Raw genomic sequence first — 27,519 nt, forward strand, 5'->3', positions numbered from 1 at the left:
GGACAAGAGAAATTAGTTTTGTTGATCGAAGATTTTTTTTACAAAATTAACAATATGGCGGCCTCAGGAAATATTTTTCAGACATTCGAGAAAAAACCGACAGTTAATTGTTTAAAAAAATTGATATTTTTGAAATAAAATCCTTCGATCAGGCACGAGTTGTTCATGTTTTTCAAAAGCAGTATAAATTTTATTGAAATCTACCAAACGGTTTTTAAGTTACAGTGATCACCAGTTCAAAGCATTTAAAGTTTTGCTATCGATTTACGTATAGTTATACGAATTATTTAATTACTTACTCTGTATCATCTATTCTTAGGCCATATAATAGTTCTTAAGCCGTCACAGCAGCTTCCAAATTATCGATTTGCTGTTGCCTACGTAGCATTCCCCCTTCTCGAGTGTTATCGTTAATGCGCTTATCTGCCACTTTCAAACGTGCAGCATCCAGCTACTTGCACTCGAACGCTCCGGAGCACCTAAACGCCCTTTGTTAGTAGTTGAATAACTCGAAAAGTATTTTTCGGATTTACTTCAAATTTTCACACAAATTTTTAAGATACTTTAAGAAAATGCCAAAAAAAAAATTCAATTTGTTGAAAATTCTGACTACCCCTAGCACGTTAAAGCCACGTAGCAGAGTATTACGGTTTAGTCAAATAACTGCCAATTATTTTCCGCATATGTCGAGCAATGCACTAGAACCAGTGCACTAGACCTAAGTTTTTACTTAAATAAATGGTAGTGAGCTATATGAGTCTTCACTTATCACTACAATTCTCACCAAGCGTATGAAACGTTTGCTCTCACAAGCTTTAATATACTTGTATACTAAGGCTCCTTTCCGATCTCTATCTGGTGTTCTGCATGACTTGAGCGTAGCTATAACCAAGATGTACACAATGCAAAAGTAGGGCCCAAATCAGACCATTAACCGGTTGTCAGCCATTTTGAAGGACTCGGGTGATTTGGTGGCGTCCCCTTAAAAAATTATTGAAAAGTCTCAGCAGCAGCAAAGTGCTTCGAAGCAAACCGGTATAAATTAATTCTTTTCAAAGACTAATTAATTCACAGTCTCTATATGTAAAACATTAGCAGTTAAATAAAAAAAAACTTGATAACTCGAAATTTTATTTATTTTCTCTCAAAAATTTCAAACCATTTAATATTTCAAGCACTCGATAAATCGTAATAGTTTAAGTCCCTCGAATTTCGAACCAACGACAGTCGACTGTATATATATATATATCCTCTCCCTCACTTTCGTTTTCGATTTCATAGGTTGGGTGATTGATCCCCCGAAAATTAACTCGAATATTCCTCAGAGAAGCTTACGAAATCATGATTTTTTCTGATTAGGGGAGATTAGAATCAATTTTGTTTCCAATGCACCAATTTTTAGAACTTTTTCTTCAAAAAAGTACCACTTCAAATTGCTACTAAATGATTTGTTGAACTAAATTCTTAATATTATATAATATTCTCTCCCTGTAAATTATAAGAAATGTTATAAGTTGGTCAGCTAGACCATGGGCCATTGACCGGAACAGGTGATAATCGGGCGGCGCAACATCTGGAAAATATGGCGGGTGGGGTAGGATTTCCCATTTCAGTGTTTCCAGGTAGGTTTAACGGGTTTGGCAACGTGAGGCCGAGCGTTGACATACTGTAGAATCACTTTTTCATGCCTCTCCGCGTATTGCGACCGCTTCTTGCGCAGTGCTCGGCTCAACCGCATCAATTGAATTCGTTACCGATCCCCAGTGATGGTTTCGCTTGGTTAAAACAGTTCATAAAAAATAACACCAACTTGGTCTCACCAAATATGATGCATAGCATAACCTTCGCAGCGTGAATATTCGGTCGAGGCGACGATGTAGAAGCATAGTCGCACAGTCTCCATGACTCTCTTTTCTTTGGATTGCTGTATTGAATCCATTTTTCATCACCCGTCATGATGCAATGCAGAAACCCCTTCCTTTTTTTTGCCGCTGAAGCAGTTGTTCACGTTCACAGGCGAAAAATCGACGTTCAAAATCTCTTGGTTTTAACTCATAAGGAACCCAAGTCCCCTGTTTTTGAATCATTCCCAAAGCATGCAGTCCCTTGGAAATGGATTGGCGGGTAACTCCTAATACTGAAGCAAGCTCTTCTTGCGTTTGACATGGATCCTCATTGAGCAATGCCTCCAATTCAACGTCTTCGAAGGTTTTTGGCCTTCCTTCACGCGAACGGTCGCCAACATTAAAATCACCGTCTTTGAAGCGATGGAACTAATCTCGGCACGTTGTTTCGTTTAAGAGAGCATCTCCATAAACTTTTTGTAGCTCTCGATGCACTTCAGGCACAAAATCAGACATTTTCACAAAACCAAAAGTATATGATACCAAAACAAAATCACTAATGTGTCGAAGCAGTTTGTTTACCATGTGTCTAAGCTTGGTTTATGACGTTTAGGTTATGTTAGAATCGACTAGCACACACTGCTGGTGGCATCTTTTGACAAACAGCGGGAACTTAGTTGCGCACCTAATACCTTTTCTTTCATTCATCAAAAGGAAACTAGTAAACAAAGTTTAATTTATTTTTGATGGAATTATTTGACTTTATTTATTTGATTGACTGAAATTAATCTGTTTTTCATAGTCTGCAAGAAATACTGCATTTTTAGACTATTAAATGAATGAATGAATCAATAATTGAAAAAAATCATGAATTTTGCGATGAACTGTTCTTAAAGATCAGCCATTCTCAAAATAAATTTCAATAATTCAAATGCGTAAGTGGTACCCTTTAGGAAAAATTCACTAGTGACATCTAGGCGTCACTGTTGAAAACTCCTTTATTTTATTTCTACCACATTTTATTGCATACCAAATTTGAGCGAACTAAAACGCTACTAAGTGCTGAATTTTTCTAAGTAACTCTTTTTGGGAAGGCTTGGTAATTTTGTTCTTATCAAATCCGTTATTGAGCAATTTAAGAATAACGTTATAATAAGCTTCCACAATTTTGTGCGAGTGTGTATGTATTTTCCGACTGGTATGTGTGAAAATATGTAAATAAGAGCAAGAACTATCGCCTGAGAGGCGCAGGAATAGGCGAAAAGTGCAGCTCAACTAATTGGTAGACATGCTGGCTCCACTTAGTCTTCTCGCAACAATTTTATGGTAATAAGTTTTGGTGGAATTTCGCAAACACACAGACGCTGCATGACAGCACGAACACACACACGAATGCATTTCCATGCCTTAATATACTAGAAGTGTTATTAGTGCATATATTATATATGTAGATATGTAAAAGCAAAATATATGGCAGCCACAAAACATAATCACAAAATATTGCTACTTTTACTACTAAACACAAATACATACACACACGCACAGACTCACACATACTAGCTTTCGAATGCGACATTCGCAAACGAACAGTAGATGAAAAAATCTCTACAGCCAGCCAGTCAGCCAAACAACCAACCAACCAACCAGTCAGTTGCACGAGGTACACTCCAGTCACTCTTCAGGTTCAATTAAGCTAACGCAGTTGAAAATACAGCAAATGATTGGCTTAATTCAGCCACCGCTCACTGGCACTGATTTCTGCTACTGCCGGCGACAATATTGTGTGTTTGTTCTATTCGTTGTGCATGCCGTTGTTGTTGCTGTTTTAGTTACTGTTGCTATTGCTGTTGCTGTTGCTGTTGGCTATGCAGTTCTCCATGAATTGTGTGACAAGAATGAAGTGTGGAGCAGCAGCAGTGGCTTTGAAATGGCTAAAGCCTAACTGACTGACTAGGTGGCTGGCTGACTGACTGACTGACTTCTTGGTGCATTGGCTAGTGTTCCATTCATTGCCAACACATTGGCTGCCTGGATGCCTGTTGCCTGAATACGGGAATGCCTATGAGTCTTCTCTCTGCACAACCATGTGTACGAGTGTGGCTTATGTGTGTCCATGTGTTTACATATCCAGTATTTCCAGCTGCCAACATTTAAGTTGACATCAAATTGGCCAACATGCAAAGTGGCCAAGGCAAGTGTGTCGGGTATGTTAATTTGGCAATTTCATTATTTAGTTGCTCGTTCGCGCTCTCTCACTCGACAACTTTGCGTCAACTATGCATCTTTTGCTGTTTTTATTGTTGTTGTTGCTATTATTATTGCACATATAGTATGCATGTTGCAGCAGCTGTTGCTGCATGCCATTTGCCATATGTGGATTTATTGCCGCTGCGTGTGCCCGAGTATGTGACAGCGGCAGGAAGGCAGAGGTGTAGTGAAATGAGGAGCCCAACACTAGTCAGATATGCATGTATGCGTTTTATTTCTTTATTTAGTATTATTCTAAATTATACGCACACATATACCTCGGAGAGAAGTTTTTTAACTCGAGCGAGAGTTAGTGTTATGTGAGATTTAAAAAAAATTACTGCCCTAATAAAAAAACAAGAGATACAATTAACAGTAGCGATCCACTGTATAATATTAATTTGAAAGGCTCTTTTCGAATCCGCCAATATTCTAGCAGAAATAAACAGCTTTGTGCCCAGGTATTTCAATTTCTGCAAAGCCAATTGTGGTCTTCCAAAAAAGGTTTGTTAAAGGCATTGATAAATCGAGTACAGGTTCACAAGCCTCTCTGATTTTCTGGTTTTCATAAGCCGAAGGAAACGTGAAAGCAATCACTAACATCAGGTCGACTAATCTGGACACCTGCAGAGCAGCACTTGAACTAATACTGATTGAACAAAGAACACTGAATTTGCTGGCCGCTCTGGTTGCAGACCATAATAAAGTTGCCGTAGGAACTAAGGAAGTGAAAAGTATCAATTATAGAAGGTCAATTGATTCAACACTTCTTGACTGAATGTTTCACTTTTCGCAGAAAGCGTGGTTACTGAAAAGCCAGGATACTTTTGGAAAAGTTTCGCTAGAAGTGCTGATTAGACATATCTGAAGAATGTAGGAATAAAACTGAAGTAATTTTCCAATTTAAGTAACCTTAGCATTAGAGCGCTACAGAGCCGTCAGAATTGGGAAGGACGTCTCTGATACACTATTTACATTTATGATCTCGAGGTTATAAGAGATCTCGAGGTTATAAGAGACTTCGTTTAACTAGGAACCAGCATTTACACCGACAACAATGGCAGCCATGAAATCCAACATAGGATCTATCTTGCCGTCAAGTACTACTTTGGACTAAGTTAGTAAAATCCTCTCTCGTCGAGCAAAACTAACACTCCATAAGGCTCTCATCCAGTCAGTCCTAACAAATGGCGCAAAAGATCCGATGATGACAACATCCGATGAAGCGTTCCTTGCCGTGTTTGAGAGAAATATTCTGTGGAATATTTTTGGACCTTTGTAAGTTAGCGACGGTGAGTATCGTAATCGATGGATCAATGAGCTGTATGAGCCTTACAGCGACAGAGACATAGCGCAGCGAATAAAGATCCAGCGGCGAGGGCTGAGCCATGTCGTCCGAATGGAAACAAACGCTCCCGCTCTGAAAGTATTCGATGCGATACCAGCTGGTGGTAGCAGAGGAAGAAGAAGGCCTCCTCTATGTTAGAAAAATCAGATGGAGCTGAACTTGGCTTCATTTGGTGCATCCAACTGGTGCCGGTTAGCACGAGTAAGAAACAACTGGCGTGCTTTGTTGAGTTCGGCCAAAATCCCATAAGCGGTTATCGCGCCAATCAAGAAGAAAAAAGATAATTTGAACTTTAGTATACGTACTTGAAACCAGATATGCGGATATTGCAAAGATTCTATTCCTCAATTTCTGGCCATTTTGTATTAATGCTGATGAAATATTTGCAAACTTTTGAAATTAGCGGATTCACTAGTTCAAAATTGTTAAATTTGATTATTATTAATTCGAAGCATGAAGCACTTCGCGACATTATGGGCGCTAATATTTCCCCTATTTATCTGGTAGGTGAATTTCACCTGCATGCTTGCGTGCGCAGCAAATTGTGGGTGATTCGCCTTAAAAAGAAAGCCGGCCACAGTCTTTTATTGGTATTTCCTTTGACTTTCGTGTACTGAAAACTTATACACTCTTTGAGGTTGGGGCTTGATCACTCAAGTAATGCCGCAGATCATTTCTTCGCACCTTCGTCTACTTCTTTTTTCACGTGACACCTCAATGCCCCACTGGAAGCCAGTATGGATTAACCTTTCAGCTGTTGAAGAAGTTGCATCCGTCTGTAATATTTTTCAAAAAATTTCGAATTAGTTGCAAAGGACTTTGACCTCGGTTTAACGGTCCACAAAAAAATCAAGCTTTGAAGCGGGAAGATGCATTATGAAGCAAGCATTTGTAGCAAGTCCATTATATAGGGTTTTTCAATTGGCGCGGGTCGATTTTGGCGCCCTGTGGCAGCCATTTTGTTTTGGTGACATCTGTCAAATCTTTTGTTTATTATTCAGTTGTTTATGCCAAATCATCATGGCAAGTTACACGATTAAACAGCACGTTCAAATGATAAAACTTTATTATCAAAATGAGTGTTCATTAACGCAAACGTTGCGCGCATTGCGCCCATTTTTCGGTAGACGTGGTGGCCCTTTCAATTTCTTATGGCCCATATTGAACCATATGGACCTAGACGACATGTGGTTCCAGCAGGATGGCGCTACGTGCCACACAGCAAACGCCATTTTATTTCATTTCAACATCTACCCGCCCTTATTGAAAAACCCCATATAATATGTATTGGAGTTTTTGAAAGCAGATATCAACTTCTGCAGCAATAAGGTAGGGATAGTGAACAAATATTGAAGTCACAACTTGAAAACTTACACTAAGAAACCAAAGTGAATATGTGCAATGTATGTATTCGTCGTAATTTTCATCGGTGGTCCCGACCGCTGTCCTACGTTAACGGAGCGACCTAGTTTTTTATCCGGGCAAGAACTGTGTGCCCAGCAGCATTCTCCGTACATATACTGAGAATGTTTATGCGGCTACAGCACCAACAACTTTTGTTCGTTTTTATTGGATAATTTTTTTTTAATTTCCTTTGAGGTAATCCATGAACTACTTTTTGAGGTAATCCTTGAAGTGATACAATTTTGATTCGAGAAACCGGAAGCGAAGTCCAACCAAATTCTTCTGCCGCAATCGAAACTTACAATGTCTGAAAAATACGGCAGATGGAGTAGAATCTTCCATAGGAATATCTTCAATTGGCAACTCCTTGAGAAAACAAGGAAAACCATCTTTTTGGGCTGGGTACCAGAGCATGAAGATTATAATGCGTACTGAAATTCTCCCCTACATCGAAATTTGATGGACCAGATGACTGGAAAGATAAGGAACTCATGCAACACTGGGTTGAAGGCCAGGGCAGAGGCAGACTAAACAGTTTATCCTTTTCTTCTGAAGAGCTTGAAATAGGTTCCTATACCTGGATAGAGAGAGCTTAAGAACACTCACCAGATATAATACGAGACATTATAATCTTCTTTATTAGTTCAGGAAATTGGGATTAACCGAAACAAATTTCTGACGTTGTTGCGAGTTGGGTGATGCAACACCAGATCACACCCTCTGCGAATGTTTAGTTTTCGCAAGAGAAAGACTCGTACACTAAGTAGTGTGGCTCCATTGGTGACATAAAAGAAAGTCTTGGGAGCGCTCAAATTCATTAGAGGCCCTCAATTGTAGTCTCGGTGCCAAGCACAAATGTCTAGCAGATTAACATTTCGTGGCTTGGGTATTTTCATTTGACCAAATTCTTAACAAACCATCCGGTTTTTTCGTTTTTAGCAGGATTTTTTCCTAAAATAAGTGGTCCGTTATTGTGATAAACTCAGCTCACCTCGGGGAGGACTTCATAAATCATTCCAATGGTGACATTCAATAGAAATTTTGCCACTGTCTTTCCATCTCGGCAGAAATGAAGTGACTTTTACTAAACAACTTCCGCACGAATGGTTCAAAAATGGATTGTGGTGCTGGAACTGGTAAATAGTCTCATAGACTTAGAATTGAAGAATCTGTGCGTCTTCTCAACACTTGGAGTGTCTTACAACCGGAAGCACTGGCACTAGGGGAAGCTTATAGGCTGCTGAACGCAGACTTTTCCTTTAAGGACAATTTCGCTATTCTTTCGGATAGCCAAGCTGCAAACCATGCACGAAATTCAGTTACAACAAACTCTAAACTGCTAGAACAAAGCAGAAACCATACAGTTACCTTAATCTTGGTCCTGAGGCATTGGAATATTGAAGAAAATGAAAAAGCAGACGAACTGGCAAGCGGGAGATCTGTCATGAATAACATTCTTGCAGAATCGGTATTCACACCACTGGGTGCAATCAAGAATGCTATTTCCTTAAAATATCTACAAGCCGCAGAATGTAGATGGAGAGACCACACAACACCCAAAGTTAGCAGAACGTTATGGCCCACCTACAACCATAAGCAAATGCCAATACTGACAAATATGGAAATTTCACGCGGTGAAAATTGGCTTCTGGTCTAACTGTGAACAAGCCACCAATTTGTAATCTATCACAGATGTAAAAAACCAGAAAAAAATGGAAAATGATTTTCCTTGAATACTTTGCCCTATCGAAGGGGAGAATGTCAACCCTGGACGAACCACTGTTCGAGAGTCTCAAAAAACTGTCTGGCTAAGACGTCAAAAACCTAATAAAGTTCTTAAAGCGCACAGACTGGATATATTCATGCAGTAAATAGCCGTTAAACAAGTTGGTTTCTGAATGGTTTTGGTTTTGGATTCTGTATGACTCACCACTTCAACCAACAAACCAACGGGGTTGAATGTAGTGGAAAAATTTAATATTTCTTTAATTTTTTCTAAATTTAAATTTAAATTTTTCCATAAAACAATAAAACTGAAATTATTAATAAATTCCTCAGAAACTGTTAAGCCTATATAGAAGTGAGGTTTATACGGTTTATGAGGAATTTTATTATCTTTCATTTCATATACCCCGTTTTAAGAGATCTCAACTTGTTCGTAAGATATCCTCGATTAAGTGGAACCACTTTTTTGACTGATCAACTTTAAATTGCAAATATCTCAAAAGCTTGTCGTTAAACAAAAATTTACTCGATTTTCGGAATTAGCGAGTGATTATCAGGCACCACAAGATCTACTCAGATTTCTTCGGAGGTCCGGATGCAGTACAATGGATTTAATTGTGTCTGCGTGCTGCACTTGCTAGTCTGTCCCGACAAAACGAAAAAGAGTATGCATTGGAATAGATAATGGATCATGGATAAGGGATGAGGTTTCTATTTTCGCTGTTTTTTGTTTTGTTTTTTTCCCCCTTGTTCACTCGACAAGACTTGTCTTGCATTGGTTTCGTTAATCTATTTTTCTGTAAGCCAGCGCTATTCGAAAAATCTAGGGGTAATACCCATAATTCCGTTAGTTTGCACACCACACACCTCTTTAGCATCCTTGTCGCAAGATCAAACATCCACTGCCCAGCGTGCGCTGCTATTCAACCAACAGCTCTGGCTAGTTCTGATGTAGAAGATTAAAATACCGACTGCTGCATGTTTTCTTCACGGCCAGGACCACAGCATTTCTGTAATGCATAAATACTTTTTATACAAATAGGTTTCTGGGTTATGTTTTTCGCTTGCAGCCCTCCCCAAACAATATTTTTAATTGCAAAAGTAAAAGTATGCTTCCTAGCTGCACTGGCTGCAATGCAAACCAACTTTTTTTTGCTTTATGCCACTTTAAATTAATAGCAAAAACATAAGACTCTAAAATATTTATAATCAGCGTGCGGCATAACAAAGCACAAAGTCAGCATTGCCAAGATTATCTGCAATCTTTTTGACTATCTGACATGAAAATTGCATTTGCAATTAGAAATGAATTAAACAAACACATACGCAAGCAAAGGCTTAGATGCTGCCCGCAGCAATAGCGCATTGAGGAGTAATGGAGTGGTAGTAGACGAGTAGTGAGTTGTTGTTGGTAAACAAAAATGAAAAAAAAACGACAAAAACACAGCAAGAAGTGCAGAAGTAAGTCAAGAAGCTGCTAACTGCCGACTGCACACAAATATAACAAATATACATACAAACATACATACAAACATACGTGCATATATACGACAGCAACTTTTTTCCAAACCATTTTCCCCATTTTCCTGACAGGCCAAATGTTTCTCTCTGTTTTTGTTTTTTCTTTTTTCCTTGGCTATTTTTGCTGTTGGTTTTATTGCTGCAGTACACTTTACACGCGCATAATATTCTTTTAATTTATAATCAGGCAGCAAAAATGTTGCGAAAAAAATGTTGCAGCGAGTGCATTGCAAGCGGTAGGTAGCATGCGAAATTGGGTCAAGACACAGTTGCCACATTCACCAAGAATCGTACTCACTCATTCACTCGCACACCACTACTCACTCACTTAACACTCACTCACGCGGCGCAATCAGACTGACTGCCTGTCGCTGCTGCTGCTGCGCCGGCCTGGCAACTGCAGCTCAATTTAAGCTGACACAAAGACAATGCGGGCGCGCCTAAATGCCTGAATGTCTGTATGCGAGAATGCCAATGGGTTGAGTATTCCCGGGGCATCTTCGCGGCGTACTTTCCGCAACGGCAGTCAGTCGTGTGAATAATATTAATTAAAATTATACACATTTTTTTCCGCCACTAACATACATTTAAATGATGTTACCCCCTTATTAACCTCCTTTTAATGTTTTTGCTGATTTTTGTTGTTGTTGTTTGTTGCTTGTTTAATTTTCCTTTTATGCCATCTCTTTGCAGTTTAGTTTAGTCTTAGCTGGTAATGAATTGTGGCCCATGGAACGGCCGGAGGGAATGCCAAACATAGTTTCTTTAGAAGTGATGTGCGGTAAGGATCACATGGATGTACATTTGACATTTTCACATCCATTCGAGGGTATCGTCAGTTCAAAAGGTAATTGTTGTTGTTACATTTGTATACTTCATCTAAAAGCTAACATAAATTATTTATCTCCTCATAGGGCAGCACAGTGATCCGCGCTGTGTTTATGTGCCGCCATCGACGGGCAAAACATTCTTCTCATTTCGGATATCGTACTCACGTTGCGGCACGAAGCCCGACTTACATGGCCAGTTCTATGAGAATACGGTAAGTATAAAGTTGAAGCAAGAACAAAAGAAATAATAATAATGAAGTAACGGACACGCTTCGCTAGAGTTGAGTTCATCGGAATTCTAATTTCACATATTTAGGTCAGGTGTTTTAAAAGTTATGAAAGGATATACACTTAGAAAATGACATATTTTGCAAACAAGGCACACAATTTCTGTTTGTCCTCATTAAAATACACTTCAATTTTGTTTCAAAGAAATTTGATAACCTTTTTCTTACATTAGGCCTCTTACCAGTGTTGCCAAGTCTTCGGCATGAGAAAACGGGGAAGAAAACTTCATTTCTTACCAAAAAAACGTCATTTATCGAATCCATACAAAGAGGATTGTTTTTGTTAAACCTTTAATGTGTATAAAGGTGCATACAGGGGCAGAATTAGCCATTGAAAGCTTCATTGAAAAATAATTACTAATGATAAAAGTTCATTTCAATAACTATGACAAATGAGACAAGTGCGGACTTTATTTTGTAAATTTATTTTCGCTAAATGTTAAATTTATTTCTAACATCAAGACGCACACCATAAATTGGAGGATGAGCCCGAAAAGGGTGCAAGCGCCAATTATATATCAATACTTATATATATATAAATGTTGGCCGTTATATAAATAGGTTCCTTCGAGGTTTGTACTTCGACCTGATGGTCTTTTGCGCCCTCGCTTCATCACAGTACCTCATCCAGACCCAGTTCCCTTATGGAACTCAGAATACAGCTGGGTTGGATAGAGCGCATGTGCCTTTCTCCTGGCTACAGTTGGCCGAGATACCTCAACCTTCTGCGCGCTATAGCGCTACATTCGGGGAGAAGGTGCTTTAGAGTCTGCTGGGATTGGTTTCAGGAACGACAAGAGTCTACGCAGTCTGCAGTGGCCTGTGAAAATGCCTGTGGCCTGTGAGCATTCTCAGTTTAACATTGAGGAGGGTTTTGAGGATTTTAAACCTCTTTTGGTTATACCCTCCCTATAAGGAATTCGCCGGGTATAGCCTCATAGTCTGGTGCCAGTAAACCTCCCCTAGCCTTAGCTCTTTACTCCTAAGCTTATCCTTGATGGTATGTCGGGTGCTATTAATGGCAAGGCCGCAGCGTCTCTCGCCAATGCGTCCGCTACTTCCAGCCCTTTGTCCTGCATCCCAAATAAGTCGGGTGCACTTGTGCGTTCCTAGTAGACTCACTAGCAAAACTCCAGGAATTTCCCTTCTAATCCAGATCTACTCAGGTTTAATTTATCGTCCAGTTCAATTCTGACCTTCTTTTCGAATTTGATGACTTTCGTGATATCATCTCTGGGTCGCTGGGTGAGTGGGAACTGCAGCCTCAGCAATTCTATATTTTTAGATGACCCCGTACTCCGTGCCACGGGCTGCAAAATTATGGCCTCACACTACAATTTTTAGTGCGTCGAGCGTATGATTTGTTGTGTTTCCGTTTGAAATTCTAACAATTACACTATGCCAACATAAAACTTACCTAGGGTTTGAACGGTCATTCTAGACACTCAAAGTTTTATTCAGTCGGATTCTACTAAGACCGAATACCAACTCGCAATGCAAACTCTGCAATGTCAGCACTCTATGATAAGAAAAATAAGTACTATAATGGTAACAATAAAGTTTTTTTTTTTATTTATTGCTAGGTGGTTGTGCAATACGACAAAGATTTGCTGGAAGTCTGGGATGAGGCGAAACGTTTGCGCTGCGAATGGTTTAACGACTACGAAAAGACCGCATCGAAACCGCCAATGGTTATTGCCGATTTGGATGTAATACAGTTGGACTTTCGCGGTGAGTTCAAAATTAATTTTAAATTAATTCAAAATACTATACTAAATGGCTAATAATAATTGAATTTGAATGTATGGCAGTAATTAGAAATCAACAAATAAAATTTTGAATTTTTTTCTTTTTTTATTCAATAAAATGTATTCCGTTCTCTCTTAAAGGTGATAATGTTGACTGCTGGATGGAGATACAGCATGGCAAAGGCCCATGGGCACCGCCAGTTAGCGGTATTGTGCCACTAGGCTCTACACTTACACTTGTGGTTGCTATCAACGATTATCGCGGTAAGTTGCCATCAAATATACGATCGGATAAACAGTTAAGTAATAAGAGAGGCCGTAAATGAGCAATAAAGTGGCTTACACGAGAAAGGCTACCCACACACATATACACCTACATGCATACACAGATGTGTTTGAATGTTAAAATAGTTACGGTTTTTATTATCATCGGCACCACCCCGCTATTATGAGCGCCACAATCATAATTTAATTCCCCGTTATAACCTTCATATGTACATACAGTCCACGTCAAAAATATAACACATATCCGCTTATTTGAAAATGGAGACATGCGCTATGATCAAAGCAACTAACATGCAGACGTTTTTCCTTGATCGATTGAGTAGCGCCTGACATCCCATTTCGGTCAAATTCTTTTTGTAACAACACAGGACAGACTATCAGCATATCCGGTGTTGGCTGAAGTGACTATCAAACTATCAACCTATCCCGTTTTCAGGTTGAGAGAGGTATACCTAAAATCTCCATACCAAGAACGAGGTGATTTGTGCGCCTTACAATTCCCTGGTATCTCACTATGCCCTTGCACCCATATCAAGTAGATAGGGAAATATTCCGCTATCTCCCTATGATTTCTTCCACATTTGGAGCAATGATGGAATTAGTAGCAACCCCAAAAAGAGATTCAGTCGTTGCTTGGCTATCAGAATGAATATATATCTATATCTAAAGTTAGTCACATTTTTGCCTAAGCAGACAGCTACCTCATTAATGGCGAGACTTTCTGCTTGAAATACACTCAGTGGTTAGGAAGACGAGCCTATATGCTCATACAGTAGACACCCAAATCAACTTTATCGTCAAGTTTTGAGCCATCAGTAAATAACCATAAGCAGTAGTTCCGATCGGGCATATTGACAGCTCAATAACGTCTAGCTGGCATTCTAGTACAAAATAACCTATTAAAATAAGGATCTTACAAACAATAGTCAATAGGATTTTTTGCATCCAGACGGAGTGTTTTGGCTGGGTGATCGATGCCTAAATGCGCCATTGATTAGTTGCGGCAAGCAGAGTAGCAGAATTACTTGCATTCTGTTTACCAATAAACTTTAGGCGAGGTAAGAAAAAAATAGCCTTCAATGCATCAAAGTGTGTCGTTCTTAGAACGCCACTGATACATATAAGCACCATACTTTGTTCTTTTCTAAGGCCTGTTTCTAATCGTGGTCTTATTGAGAGTCCACCCGTAATCCGTCCACCCGTTTAATCCCGTAAAGGAGGATAGATTTGATAACGGTCTAATGCAGCCAGTGAGTGTTCTTCAGAAAAAGATGTCACCTGCGTCATATGGCCTTTTTGCATGGAAAAGTAGCTTTCCTGACTCTTCCAATTTCTTTCAATACATTGTCGAGAGTTACACCCAAATAAGTATTGGCGATATCTCCTAATTCTAGCCTTACAAATAGAGAGGGAGGAAAAGAGATAATCGGAGTATACTTAGTTGTTTGGCAAAAATGGTTTACAATGCAAATTGGCAGCATGAAAGTGTAGAAGATATTCAAACTGAGCTCAAATTCGCAAAATTAAATAACAACATAGCCACAAAGCTTTTTTTCGTAAGCTCTACACAAGTAAATAAATTATGCGTTCCTACTTCTGGGTCTTATACTTGTAGTTCAGACTGTATACTTCTGGTTTAGAAGGTAGAACCCCCTTGTCAATTGAATTAAAACGTCTTAGGATGCATCCTTAAGACTTACGTTTTCACAACAAATAACATATTCAAGTGTATGGGAAATTAGAAACCTATAGAGAACATATATATATATAATTGGCGCGAACACCCTTTTTGGGTGTTTGGGCGAGCTCCTCCTCTTATTTGTGGTGTGTGTCTTGATGTTGTTCCACAAATGGAGGGAATACAGTTTCAAGCCGACTCCGAAGGCAGATATTTTTTATGAGGAGCTTTTTCATGGCAGAAATACACTCGGAGGCTTGCTATTGCCTGCCAAGAGGCGACCGCTATTAGAAAAACCTTGCTGTTATTTTGGTGTTTCATGCACGGAGATTTGAACCTGCACACTTCCTAATGGTAGTCACGCACAAACCCATTCGACTACGAGGATCGAAGTACTAAATTCGCACTTCGCGAAACATATTTTTGTTAAATTTAATTTCAGCTCTGTTTCTTTTTGGAATCAGGGAAACACAATAGCTTGTAACATCAAACAGACGGATGGAAAATTAGCAAATTTTTATTTAGTTAAAGTCAAAATAAGATTCCATGGAAACGTTCTCTTGGCAAGATACATGCGAGATTTTAATATTTTATTCAAAAGTATCGTCATTGATTTCTTTATTACAAAACAAGCTATTTTAAGTCTTCTCTACTTGTATGTAAAAGCTATTGTTTACAGACTAAAATATATGTGATATATATATAATAAATATAAATATATGTATAAAATACTTTTTTTTCGGGATATCTCGACCACTGCGCCACTTATCGGATGCTTCTACTTAACTCAAAAACCTCCTCAGCCATGGCCCCAATAACTCGCCAATATCAACGCAATGACAACTTACAAACTACAACAAACTTTCACATTTATCTAAAAGAAAATAATAATTCATTATTTAACCGCGAGATGTGCTTTTTAAGTGCCTTTGCAATCATAAGGAGTTTAGCAGTTTTTTATTTAAAACCTTTAATTTTTCACACACAAGTGAAGAACGAATCGAATTAGAAACTCTGGCACTGAGTAAACTGTTTGTTTTTACACAAAACCTTTAATTACAGCAAACAAGTTGTGTGTGCTATACTTTTGTAGCAGACTGTATACTTATAGATGGTCTCATGTTTTACCACATCAATGCTGGTGGCGCCGAACTGTCTACAATTAATGAGTAGATTTTACGGCGCTTTTATGTGGTTTTTTTTCTTTTTGTTTTTGTTGTAAAATCATATTCCAAGTGATTGTTAGTGAGTGCGAAGGAAACTTATGGCTTCAAAGGAAGTGTAATCAAGTTTCAAGCTAACAGTGCAACCAATAATTGGCGTTTGCCTAAAAAAGGGAAAAGTAATGAATGATGTACTTTTACACATAAACCGTTGACGATGTGTATAAGGAGTTTTTTATGCGAAATTATGTTGTTTACTAAATAGGTATCAAATTTCACAACGTACTAGGTTGAGGAATGAGTTTTGCGGTTCGATAAGAAAAACAAAATTTTCTGGCTTGAAATAAACTTTATTATTCAGACTGGAGACTCCCTGAACATCAATACACTTGCTACAACGAGATTCCAATTTATGAAGTCCATCCCTGAAGTGAGAATCTGGAAGGGCTGCAAAATACGCTTGCATAGCTGTTATGACCTCATCATTTAATGAAAAATGCTTTCTATGCATGCATTTTTTTAGGTCTGGAAACAGATCGAAGTCACTAGGGCCAAAATCTGGAGAATGCGGAGCATGCTCCAACAATTCGAACTTTTAATCATGGATTTTACCACTGTCAAAATATTCTGTGACACGGTGCATTGTCCTGATGATAAAGAGTTGCCTTCTTTTACAAACTGGGTATACAGGGTCCGCCATATAACTTTACGGAATTAAAAATGCTATAAAAAAGAAACTACTCAATAGTTTTCCAAACTGTTTTTTTTTATTTTCAAGTACAATCCTTCCGGTTAATGATGGAGCACAACTTCATTCATATGGCTGCCTCGGCTAGCCATGCACCATCCCATACCAAGGACTTTACGCAAAATTCGTCTCAATGATGTCTCCGAAATGTCCAATTGTTGAGAACGACGGTCAACTGATGTTCCTGTTGATTCACGAACACTCTCGGCCACAGCAGCAATATTTTCGGGTGTACGAACGGGTTTTGGTCGGTCACACGTTGGTTTGTCAATAAACAACCCACTTTCTCTTACTTTTTTTGCAAAGTAACGCACATACGCTTCATTCGGTGTTTTTCTTCTTCCCATGGCCATACGTAATTTTCGTACACATTCTGCAACATTACCATGATTTTCAAAGTAATGTCGCAATATTTCCCAGCGTTCTTTGGGCGTATACACAACCATTTTCGTTCAGCGGAAGAATAAAACTAATTTTCTGTCAAATCAGATGACAGCTAAGTGTTACCATTCTTCAAATAATACCTAGTTCAAATCCGTAACGATAGATGGCGGGCCCTTTATTTTCACGAAATTTTTTTTTCAGCTCAATTTCTTCAGAATTTACTGTTTTACCAGTTTGCAAGTAATCCACAAATAAAATAACTTTCGCATCTCAAAAAACTGATGCTGACACCTTCTTGGCCGATTTCTAGATTTCTGGACACGAACTCGTTTCGAAGCCGAAGAACCAGGCTTAAGCCACTTCTTAGCCTCTTGTTTTGATTTAGGATCATTATTATAGTCCCAAGACTCATCCCAAGACTCATCTCTAAATATTACTGAGAAAGTCGCATTCGAATGTGTTTTCGTACCTTTGCTTACGAATGGGGCACCCATTGTACGAACAGCTTTCTGGAACCCAATGCTGCAGTCAAAATGTTACCCAATGAGAAGCACTCAAAAACTCTTTCAGTCACTCGACGATTTTCCAATAAGATATCCTGTATTTTTTGTACGATTTCCGGTGTTGTTGCAATTTTTGACGTCCATGACCCGGGTCATCTTCAATGCTTGTATTTTATGATCACGTTTAAATTCAGTAACCCATCTTTTTATTGTACTAATTGATGGCGACTTCCGCCGTAGCCGGGTTGGTGCGTGACTACCATTGGAATTCAATATCATTTCAAATCTCAGTCAAACACCAATTGAAGAAAACGTTTTTTTCGAATAGCGGTAGCCCCTCGGCAGGCAACAGCAAACCTCCGAGTGTATTTCTGTCGTGAAAAAGCTCCACATAAAAAATATCTACCGTTCGGAGTTGGCTTGAAACTGCAGGTCGCTCAATTTCCACTTTCAACATTCGTTCATGGATTTCCTTTGCTTTTACACCTTCCAAAAATAATCAGTCAATTCAATCACTGCACGAAACTTGATTTTTTCTATTGTAGAAAATACTGTGAAGAGTGTACCAACATAACAAAAACATATAGGCTAGTAGCAAAGTCCTCTCTTATCGATTCTCAAATCTTATTGAACAAAGTAGTATTTAACTAAAATTTATCAGAAAAGCTCCTCCTTTCATCGTTACGGGAACGTCGAAAGCTTGAGCTTGAAAGTTTATTCTGTTAAAGCTAATTTACTCCTCCGCAAAAGTAACTCATTTGGAACCACGGATGTAGCATTCCATATAAGACGGATTTGACAATTTGCTCTACTCATTTAAATGTGTAAGACGGAAGGCCTAAGACTCAAGATACTCTGTGTATTGTAATTAGCTGATAATTAGAGCTGAAAGTCCCAGACAGCTTCCCATTTATACCTTAAATCACAGGTGAAGGTGTTCAAAATTGAATGAAAGGCTAAATATGTTGTTCTTGTTTCGAACCCATAGCAATCGACTTAAACAAAATGACGCATCATATCACACAGTTCTTCAATTAACCAAACTTTTGTGCACTACGTTCGGCAATCGTTGCGTTGGCCATGTAAATTGAACCCCTTGGAGATGTTATTATGCTCTTTAGTGGAATACATATTCTGTATTAAACCATTAACATGTAACTAAAAAAATGTGTTGAGAGAATGGACTGCTTCAGGAGCCAACTGCTACAGTCTTTTGAATGAAGTTGCATCTGAAGTTTACCCCTTAAAATAACGTTTGACCAGTAGAATTGTACCCGTTCATTTCAACGTATTCTCACGCTCTCCCAGTCAGTCGTTGTTTAGACAGCAACGAAATAAGATTAGTAGTGGTTACGTTGATTTTTCTTCAATCTTGTCGTAAATAAACAAACCGCTATCCCATCAGCAAACCAGCTGATTCCTTCAAAATCGCTAGGAGCAGGTTAACGGTCTGATGTTGGACACACCTTCTGATTTCTCTCCACAGTGTATAAGAGTGCAGTAATGCATTATTACCCTTTAATAGAAATGATTTTATTAATTTATTAAACTCAGGATCTTCAGAGTGTATTTAGTTTATTTAAGTTTGAAATATAAGGTTGGCAAAAAAGTCTTGCGGTATTTCCGCAAGCTTGTCTTTGCAAACGCGTAGTTCTAGTTGTATTCGTCGCATCGGTTCACGCTAGAGCTTTTTGGAAAGCTCTTTTCTCGTGCTAACACGTATTTGATTAATTGTTATTTGCTTTTAGTCGTTCGTGAGTTATAGCGTCGCAAACATGGAGCAAAATAAAGAGAAAATACGGCATATTTTGCAGTACTACTACGATAAAGGCAAAAATGCATCTCATGCTGCCAATAAAATTTGTGCAGTTTATGGACCCGATACAGTTTCCATTTCCACCGCACAACGATGGTTTCAAGGTTTTCGTTCTGGTGCAGAGGTGATCGAAGATGCGCCACAGTCCGGAAGGCCTGTCGTCAAAAATTGCGATAAAATCGCTGAATTGATCGAAAGAGACCGGCATAGTAACAGCCGTAGCATCGGCCAAGAGCTGGGCATGAGTCATCAAACCGTTATAAACCATTTGAAGAAGCTTGGATTCAAAAAGAAGCTCGATGTATGGGTGCCACACGACTTGACGCAAAAAAACATTTTTGCCCGTATGGATGCATGCGAATCGCTTCTGAATCGCAACAAAATCGACCCGTTTTTGAAGCGGATGGTGACTGGCGATGAAAAGTGGGTCACTTACAACAACGTGAAGCGCAAACGGTCGTGGTCGAAAAGCGGTGAAGCTGCCCAGACGGTGGCCAAGCCTGGATTGATGGCCAGGAAGGTTCTTCTGTGTGTTTGGTGAGATTGGCAGGAAATCATCCACTATGAGCTGCTCCCCTATGGCCAAACGCCCAATTCGGACCTGTACTGCCAACAACTGGACCGCTTGAATGCAGCACTCACGCAGAAGAGGCCATCTTTGATCAACAGAGGCCGAATTGTCTTCCATCAGGAGAACGCCAGGCCACACACATCTTTGGTGACGCGCCAGAAGCTCCGGGAGCTCAGATGGGAGGTTCTTTTGCATCCACCGTATAGTCCCGATCTCGCACCAAGTGATCGGTCGGAAGTCGGAAGTTGTCCACAAGAGAGTCCTGTGAAAATTGGCTCTGCGAGTTTTTTGACAATAGGGAAGCGAGCTTCTATAAGACTTGCATTATGAAGTTGGCATCTCGTTGGGAACTCGTCATCGAACAAAACGGCGCATATTTGACTTAAATCGCATTATTATAACCAATTTTATGAACAATTGAAAATTCAATAAAAATACCGCAAGACTTTTTTGACAACCTTATATTTGCGAAAGCTAGGGTCCGGGTTAGTATACCGCTGTGGGCATGAAACTCAGTAGACAATAGTTAGTAAACTACCATGAAAAGCCTGCATACGCTGTTTGGCTGCGGCATAAAAATGTAGGCTTTTCTATTTGTGGAGCAACATCCAGATTTCATCACAAATAGCTGCTCCTCCTCCTTCGGCCAAATACTCAATAAAGGAGCTCCTTCACTTGAGTTCGCTTAAAAAAGTATACAGTAATACAAACATAGACTTTTTTAATGCTAAACTTTTAGAAAAATAAAAAGCTACAGCAAAAACATGATTATCGCGTCCAGGCCAATGTTGTAAGGCAATGACGTATGCTGGAAATATCTATCGATCTTATTGTATTACTGATGGTTTAGAAGTTGGGATTGCAACAATTTCCATACAAGTTAGCAAATGAAATAAAATCCGAAGGTTTTATCAGAGCTCCATTAAAGTACATATATAGAGTTCACCGACACAGGTTACATTCAAACATTTTCTTAGAAGAGATTAGTCTCAGAATTTACTCACGAAATATCCGAAGATTTAAAGACACACCATCACATTTTGCACTTTTCATATTTTCTATTTTTTAATGGTAGCAAGCCACAATAATTTATTTCAAAAACCCTCTCCTTAAGTAAACTAGAACAAAACCAATCAATCCATGCCCATGCACTCGTACTATGTATTACCTATTCACATTTTTTCTATAACCTAATAACTTAAACCAGCCAATTTCGCACTTTTGACTCCGAGGTATGATGATTAGAAGTTCATAGCATAGACAGCAACTGGCGGTACCGGGCGATTTAGGGTGGAAGTCGATGGTGGAGTGGGGCGGTGCTTTGTGACGCTCATCGACTGTGGTGGAACCGGACGATTTGCGGAAGAACTCGATGGTTGCGGTGGCAGCGGAAAGTTCGAGCTCGTCGCAGAAATCGAATTCGTTTGGCTCTGGGTATTTACGGTGAGCACTACGGACTGAGCAGGCACATTGTATGTTGAGGCGGGTGGTTTTGGTCGATTTGCATTTGTAGGTAATAACGGTAATATTGGTACTGTTGAATTTTGATTAGCTGAGCTCGAAAATTGTGGTGGAACTGGAAGATTTGCTGATAAAACTTGAGATAGTGGTGGCTGCGGGAACTTTGAGTTTGTCGCGTTAGTTGAGTTTAATTCGATCTGGTTATTTGCAGTGAGCAGCGTGGACTGAACTGAAGCATTGTTGGTTGAGGCGGGTGGTGTTGGTCGGTTATGATTCAGATTTATGGAAAATAATGTCGTCATCGGTGCTGCTGAATTCTGATTAGCTGAGCTCGAAAATTGTGGTGGAACTGGAAGATTTGTAGATGAACCCTGGAATTGTGGTGGCTGTGGCAATTTTGAGTTCGTTATTGAAGAAGTCGAATTTTGTGGACTTAGGCCATTTTCGATGAACAGTTCGGATTGAACTGGTCCATTGTTTGGTGGAACCAGTAGTTTTACATGATTTTGGTTTGTAGTCAGCAGCGGCATCGATATCGACGAATCTGGATTAGCTGAGCTCCACGGCAGCGGAAGATCTGGAAGATTGTTAGATGTACTCGAAGAATGTATTGGCTGTGGCAATTTCGAGTTCGCTTCATAACTAGAAATAAGTTCGCTCTGGCTGTTTACGGTGGACAAATCGGAATGAACTGACGACATATTAGTAAATATCGATGTTGATAAATTTTGGTTTTTATGTTCGAGCAAAGCTGAAAGCAAATCTGTTTGATTTTGTGGCTCGTTTAGCAAGTGCGCATTTTTGTTAATATCACTGCCTTCATTTTGATTTTCTTCCTTCTCGGCTGCCGAAGTAAATGCAGAATGCAACAGACTACTTTGTTTTGGTGGTTGCTGGAGTTCTGGGATTTGTGACAACGAGAATACAGGAGACTTGGCATCTTCCGAATTATTCACGATGTTCGATTGGTACCCACTTTCAATGTTGAGGATAGGATTTTCTTCAAAGTTGGCTGATGGTAGTGAGTTTGCTTCATTTTTGGGCTTTAGAAGACTTTCGGCTACAACTAATTTGCTGTTATTGAGAGAAAGCTTTGAAATGTGTTCCTTGATAGCGACATTTGAAGACAAATCCGATTCACTTATGTCTGCCAAGGCATTGCTATTGCGAGGCGTCACACTGATTCTGTAGCACTCTGCCAAGTAGATGGTGCTCAATATAAACAAAGCCGAAACTTGCATGTTACACTACGCCAACTAACCTTTGCGAGGCACAGAAATATACTGGCGAACCAGACATGCGCCGATCTTATAAATATCTGCATGTGGTTGATATGTTACCCTTGTTTCAGCAGGCAATCACAAATAATCAGCGGCACAGTACAATTCATTCGAATTTACATACACATTAAGATTGTTCGATGAACTTAACCGTTGAGACACCAATTTCCGGTGATAAGATAAAAAGTTTTAGCAGTTGTGCCATACTAACTTTTTGTTTATGTTTGGTGGGACGCGTAGGCTTAGTCATACCACAGAATGAAGATAAATGAGAAATAAAATTAAAAAAAAAAAAATTTGTTTTTTAATTTATTTCTTTGTTTATTAAATCGCAATAAATTTTTAAATCTCAATCTAAACTAAATTTAAAAATTAATTCTTCCACTAGAAAGCCCATCAAGATTTTTCAACAGATTTTCTAATCCATTTATCTGCCTCTCTCATTCTTCTAGGTGAATTCGATATGCGCGTCAAGTCGTGCGTCGCTTCCGATGGTTCTGGTCATGTTATCAATCTATCTGATGAATTCGGTTGCGTCTTGCGTCCCAAGATGATCTCACGCTTCCTGAAGGCGCGAGCTCCCGACGAGCGTGCCACTGTCATAACGTATGCCTTCTTCCATGCCTTCAAATTTCCCGATGCGCTCAGCGTACACATCAAATGCAAAGTTGAAATCTGCCGTCATGGCTGTCTCGACCATTGTCAGCTCACCGGCAGTGTTAACGAACGCAAAGATGTACTGATGAACGATGCTTTGGGCAATCAAAACGAACTAAGCCAGGAAATGGGGCATGGCATACATAGCGCACAGCAACCGGCGGTTGGCAGCATACCAATGGGCGGCGCAGGTGGCGGTGCTGGTATGGGCGGTGATGGTGCAGTCGATCACGATATCTTCTACGATGACATAATACACAATCGCAAGCAACTCTCATCGATCAATAGTGGTATTGCCAACATACTCGATCAGTTTAATATGCATGAAAAGAATGCCAATCTATCACCGCGACCGGTGCATGAAGAACCCGAAGACTCGGATCTGGATTCATTATTCGGCGAGGAGGAGTTGGCCGATCTGGATGAAGCACAGTATATGGAATTGAAGAAGAGTGGCAAATTCCCACATGGACCACGTCAATTTGAAGCGCAAAAACGCATTGGTGTGCCAATGGCCGGCCCACGATCGCTGGAGCCCAAAACGAACGACGACACAGCGCACCCGATTTACCGTCCCCAAGCTGAAGCACTGAAACGCACACGCGAAGATCACATTGATCTCGATGCAAGCGAAGAGTTGTTGAAACAAAAGTCCAATCAATCTGCTGGTGGTGATGACAAAAAAACAGAGCGACGTCGACGACGATCGATTGTAATTGCCGATCGTAAGGTGCGCAGCGCAGATGTCGGCGTTAGCGGTCTGTACGATGTCATCTCCGAAGCTGATCTGGCTTTCTCGCCCGACTCCAAACAGGAAGCGGTCACCGTGTTTCAGGGTAAAATAACCGAAGAGGTGGTCTATGGCATTTGTATGCCGGTGCCTGGATTCAGCATACTTTTCATTGTCGTTATTTCGGCAACAATTGTATCCGCGCTGATCGCCGGTTCACTGCTCTATCGCTATCAGCTGCAGAAGGAGGCGCTTGAGAAACACACACCAATGCCGGCGCCAGGCACATTCGCATCCTGGATGACTCTGCGACTTTTTCGCATGCGGCATATGCAAGAACAACAGCAACGACAGCAAATTAGTGTGCCCGTTGCGACAGCGAGTGCGGTGGCGCACGAAACAGTGCAGTAGAGTGAGAGCGAGAGCGAGAGAAAGGGCAAGAGAGCGGGGGCGAAATAAATGCAGTAGAGAAAATTAAGTTGACTAAATGAATGATGCATTTGAAGTTAAATTTTAGTAATGAAACTATGTACTTTGAAGAAAAATTTGAAAGCGGGCGTGTGCTGATGATCCTAACTGGTATCAATGTGTCAATGATTGAAAGCACACACAGGCAAGAAATTGTAGAGACACTCAAAGGGGATTGCCTATTTTGGGTTATATATTTGTATTTTTTCTGTTTTTTTTATTTTTATTTTTATTTTGTTTCTTTTTTTTCTTTTTGTTTTTTGCCTTTTCCTACGTGGTTGAAGACGAAGTTAATGTTGTTACAAAAAATTTTCGGGCAGCACTGCAATAGCAAATCACTGAACTACACCACATACACACACACACAAACACACACACATCAGTAAACGCAATTAAACACATTTCACGTTGGATTTTGAGTAGCTCTTCTTCTATTAGTGTACTTTCACTCAGCAGAAGACAAAGAACCTACTCGCACTGAGCTTTTTCCGCAAAATACATTTAATTGCATACTTCGGTGCTCTTAGGTGCATTTAGTTACTAGTAAAATTATCTACAAATATCATTTAATATAAAACTCAATATAACTCCTAGTTATTTATTTATTTATCTATTATTTCGTAGCTAAAGTAATTTCCTTCTACAAAATACAACTTTTTTAAATGAATTCTTACAAAATTCATTAGTAATTGTAAGTTCATTATTCTGCATAGTTGGCAAGTTAAGAAACTTGCATGCAATATTTCTTTTGTTTTTCATTAAATTCAAAATCTTAATTTAGTTTAGCATCTACATACATACATATAATGAAGAGTGTGAATTGAAAAGTCAAAATTGAGTTTGTTTTATTTAATCGACACTAATGAAAGTTCAACACAAACGAAAATTCAAATTTACTCTTAAGTCAGTTTATATTATTTATTTAAAATTATTTTAGTTGTAATTGAACACTACGATTATGATGAGAATGGACAAATTAATTAAATTAAGTTACAAATAAAATAAAAATAATAAAAAAAAATATTTCCTTTTTATTGCTTAAATATGGAAAACGATAATTTACGAGGGGAGGATGAAACGGGCCCCATGAAGTGGTTGGAGAAATTAGAGGTGATTTTTTTACTTAGCACAACTAGCATACTCAAATCCATGGATGAGGAGTCTCTCTAAGTTCGAAAACTGTCGACGAAGGCTGAAACGTAAAACTTCAACTAACCTTGAAATTAAAATTGGAAAAAGGCGAGCCAAGAAGCACCAAGAGAATGATAACTCCTAAAACTCTCAGACTAAAACGCCTATTGTACTCAAAGCTCTTGAAAAAAAAGAACAGAAGTGACAGAGAGAAAAAGATAGGAAAGAATAGAGACAGAGACAGAGATAGCTAGCCCTGTGAGAATTTTCCTAATTCTTTGGCAAATTTGAAAATATCCTCCAGTTTAAGAGAAGGAATATTACGCATTCTCATGACCTCCGGCCCCCCTTAGCAAGACAAGAAAATCAGGGGAAGCATCAAAAGCCTATAGCCGACGCCGCGGTGTGAGATTTTAACTCAACTAAAACACTCTACATGTCAGTTTCCAGTTTTCCTCGTTTTCGCACATATGCGGGATAAGATTTGTCTCACTTATGTTTTCACCAAACGCTCTCTCAAGCATATTTCGCTCATTAATGAACCGCGGGCATTGGAACAAGATATGCCTCGCCGTTTCTTGCTCTTCGGGGCACTGCGGGCAGTACGGGTCGTTCTCAAGATGGAACCTGTGTAGGTATGCTTTGAAGCAACCGTCTCCGTGTTTTTGTTTCAATCCTCCTCGCAACGCTTGGAATCAATTTAAAGGTCCACCTACCTTTCTCGGATGGCTCCTACCGTTTCTGTCATTCTTCAATTGTTTGAAGCCTTTCTTCTTTCTTAGCCGCGCTCGAGGGTTCTGCCCAATGGTGTTATGTAGCCTACACATCTCAACTGCGAGAAGGTCGATAGGAATCAATCCCATTATTATATGGATTGAGTCATCTGAGGCAGTGCAATAGACACTGGCTACTCTCAAGGGGCCAAATCTGTATGTGGCTCGTATGTGTTGGAGGTACGATGGCTTTGTGTTTACCCAGATTGGTGCTGTGTACATAATCACTGAGCTTGTCACTGTTAACAGAAGTTTCCGTATGCTTGCGCGAGGGCTGCCAATATTAGGCATTAGTCTATTCTTACGACTTTTTCACTAACTGACTGTAAATGATGCTTAAAAGCAATTTTCGAGTCATTAAGTACTCCCAGATATTTGATATATGGCTACGACCATGATCAGCTACCATAATCACTAACTCTTCACGAACCCGCCGCGTTGTAAGTAATACGACTCCAATTTTCTGAGCTGCAAGCTCTAACTTCACATTTCCAAGCCATCTTCTGAGTCTTACATAAGAAGTCTGATTTGTATAACGCTTTTCTACCAAGTTTCAGAAGAAAGTTCAACATATTTAGGTTCAGGGTTGTCACAAAACACTTTGCAGTTCTGCAGACTGGACCATCAATTTTTATGTAAATTGCAAACATAAATGCTGATTCAGATCAAGATTCCTGTAGAACCGATTCCGATTCTTGGCTCTGGTTCCGATCTACAGTTGGCCAATTCATCGGCAATTTCATTGCCTTGAACACCGCGGTGTCTGGGAACCCATTTAAGTGCAAGCGTATTCCGTCTTGCAGCGGAATTAATCTTCTTCTTACATCCATGAACAATCTTTAAGATTTGCTTTGCGTTCTTCAGAGGGTTCAGTGCAGTCATGCCTGTCACTATAGACTTCAACCTGGTGCCTACTC

General features: G+C 39.5%; 1 protein-coding gene across 1 annotated transcript in view; it reads left to right on the top strand.

The window, feature by feature from the left end:
* The window catches only part of LOC129238687 (uncharacterized), an 85,053-nt gene extending 60,198 nt beyond the window's left edge, over nucleotides 1-24,855 (top strand). Inside the window, exons 4-9 of the mRNA XM_054873804.1 lie at nucleotides 10,783-10,936; nucleotides 11,004-11,131; nucleotides 12,790-12,937; nucleotides 13,096-13,218; nucleotides 23,296-23,632; nucleotides 23,672-24,855. Of these exons, the coding sequence (XP_054729779.1) occupies nucleotides 10,783-10,936; nucleotides 11,004-11,131; nucleotides 12,790-12,937; nucleotides 13,096-13,218; nucleotides 23,296-23,632; nucleotides 23,672-24,641 (1,860 nt within the window). The 3' untranslated portion in view covers nucleotides 24,642-24,855. The remainder of the gene's footprint in view (nucleotides 1-10,782; nucleotides 10,937-11,003; nucleotides 11,132-12,789; nucleotides 12,938-13,095; nucleotides 13,219-23,295; nucleotides 23,633-23,671) is intronic.
* The last annotated feature ends 2,664 nt before the right edge of the window (nucleotides 24,856-27,519 follow it).

Source organism: Anastrepha obliqua, chromosome 2 (assembly GCF_027943255.1).
Source record: "Anastrepha obliqua isolate idAnaObli1 chromosome 2, idAnaObli1_1.0, whole genome shotgun sequence".
In the NCBI taxonomy this organism is placed as follows: domain Eukaryota; kingdom Metazoa; phylum Arthropoda; class Insecta; order Diptera; family Tephritidae; genus Anastrepha; species Anastrepha obliqua.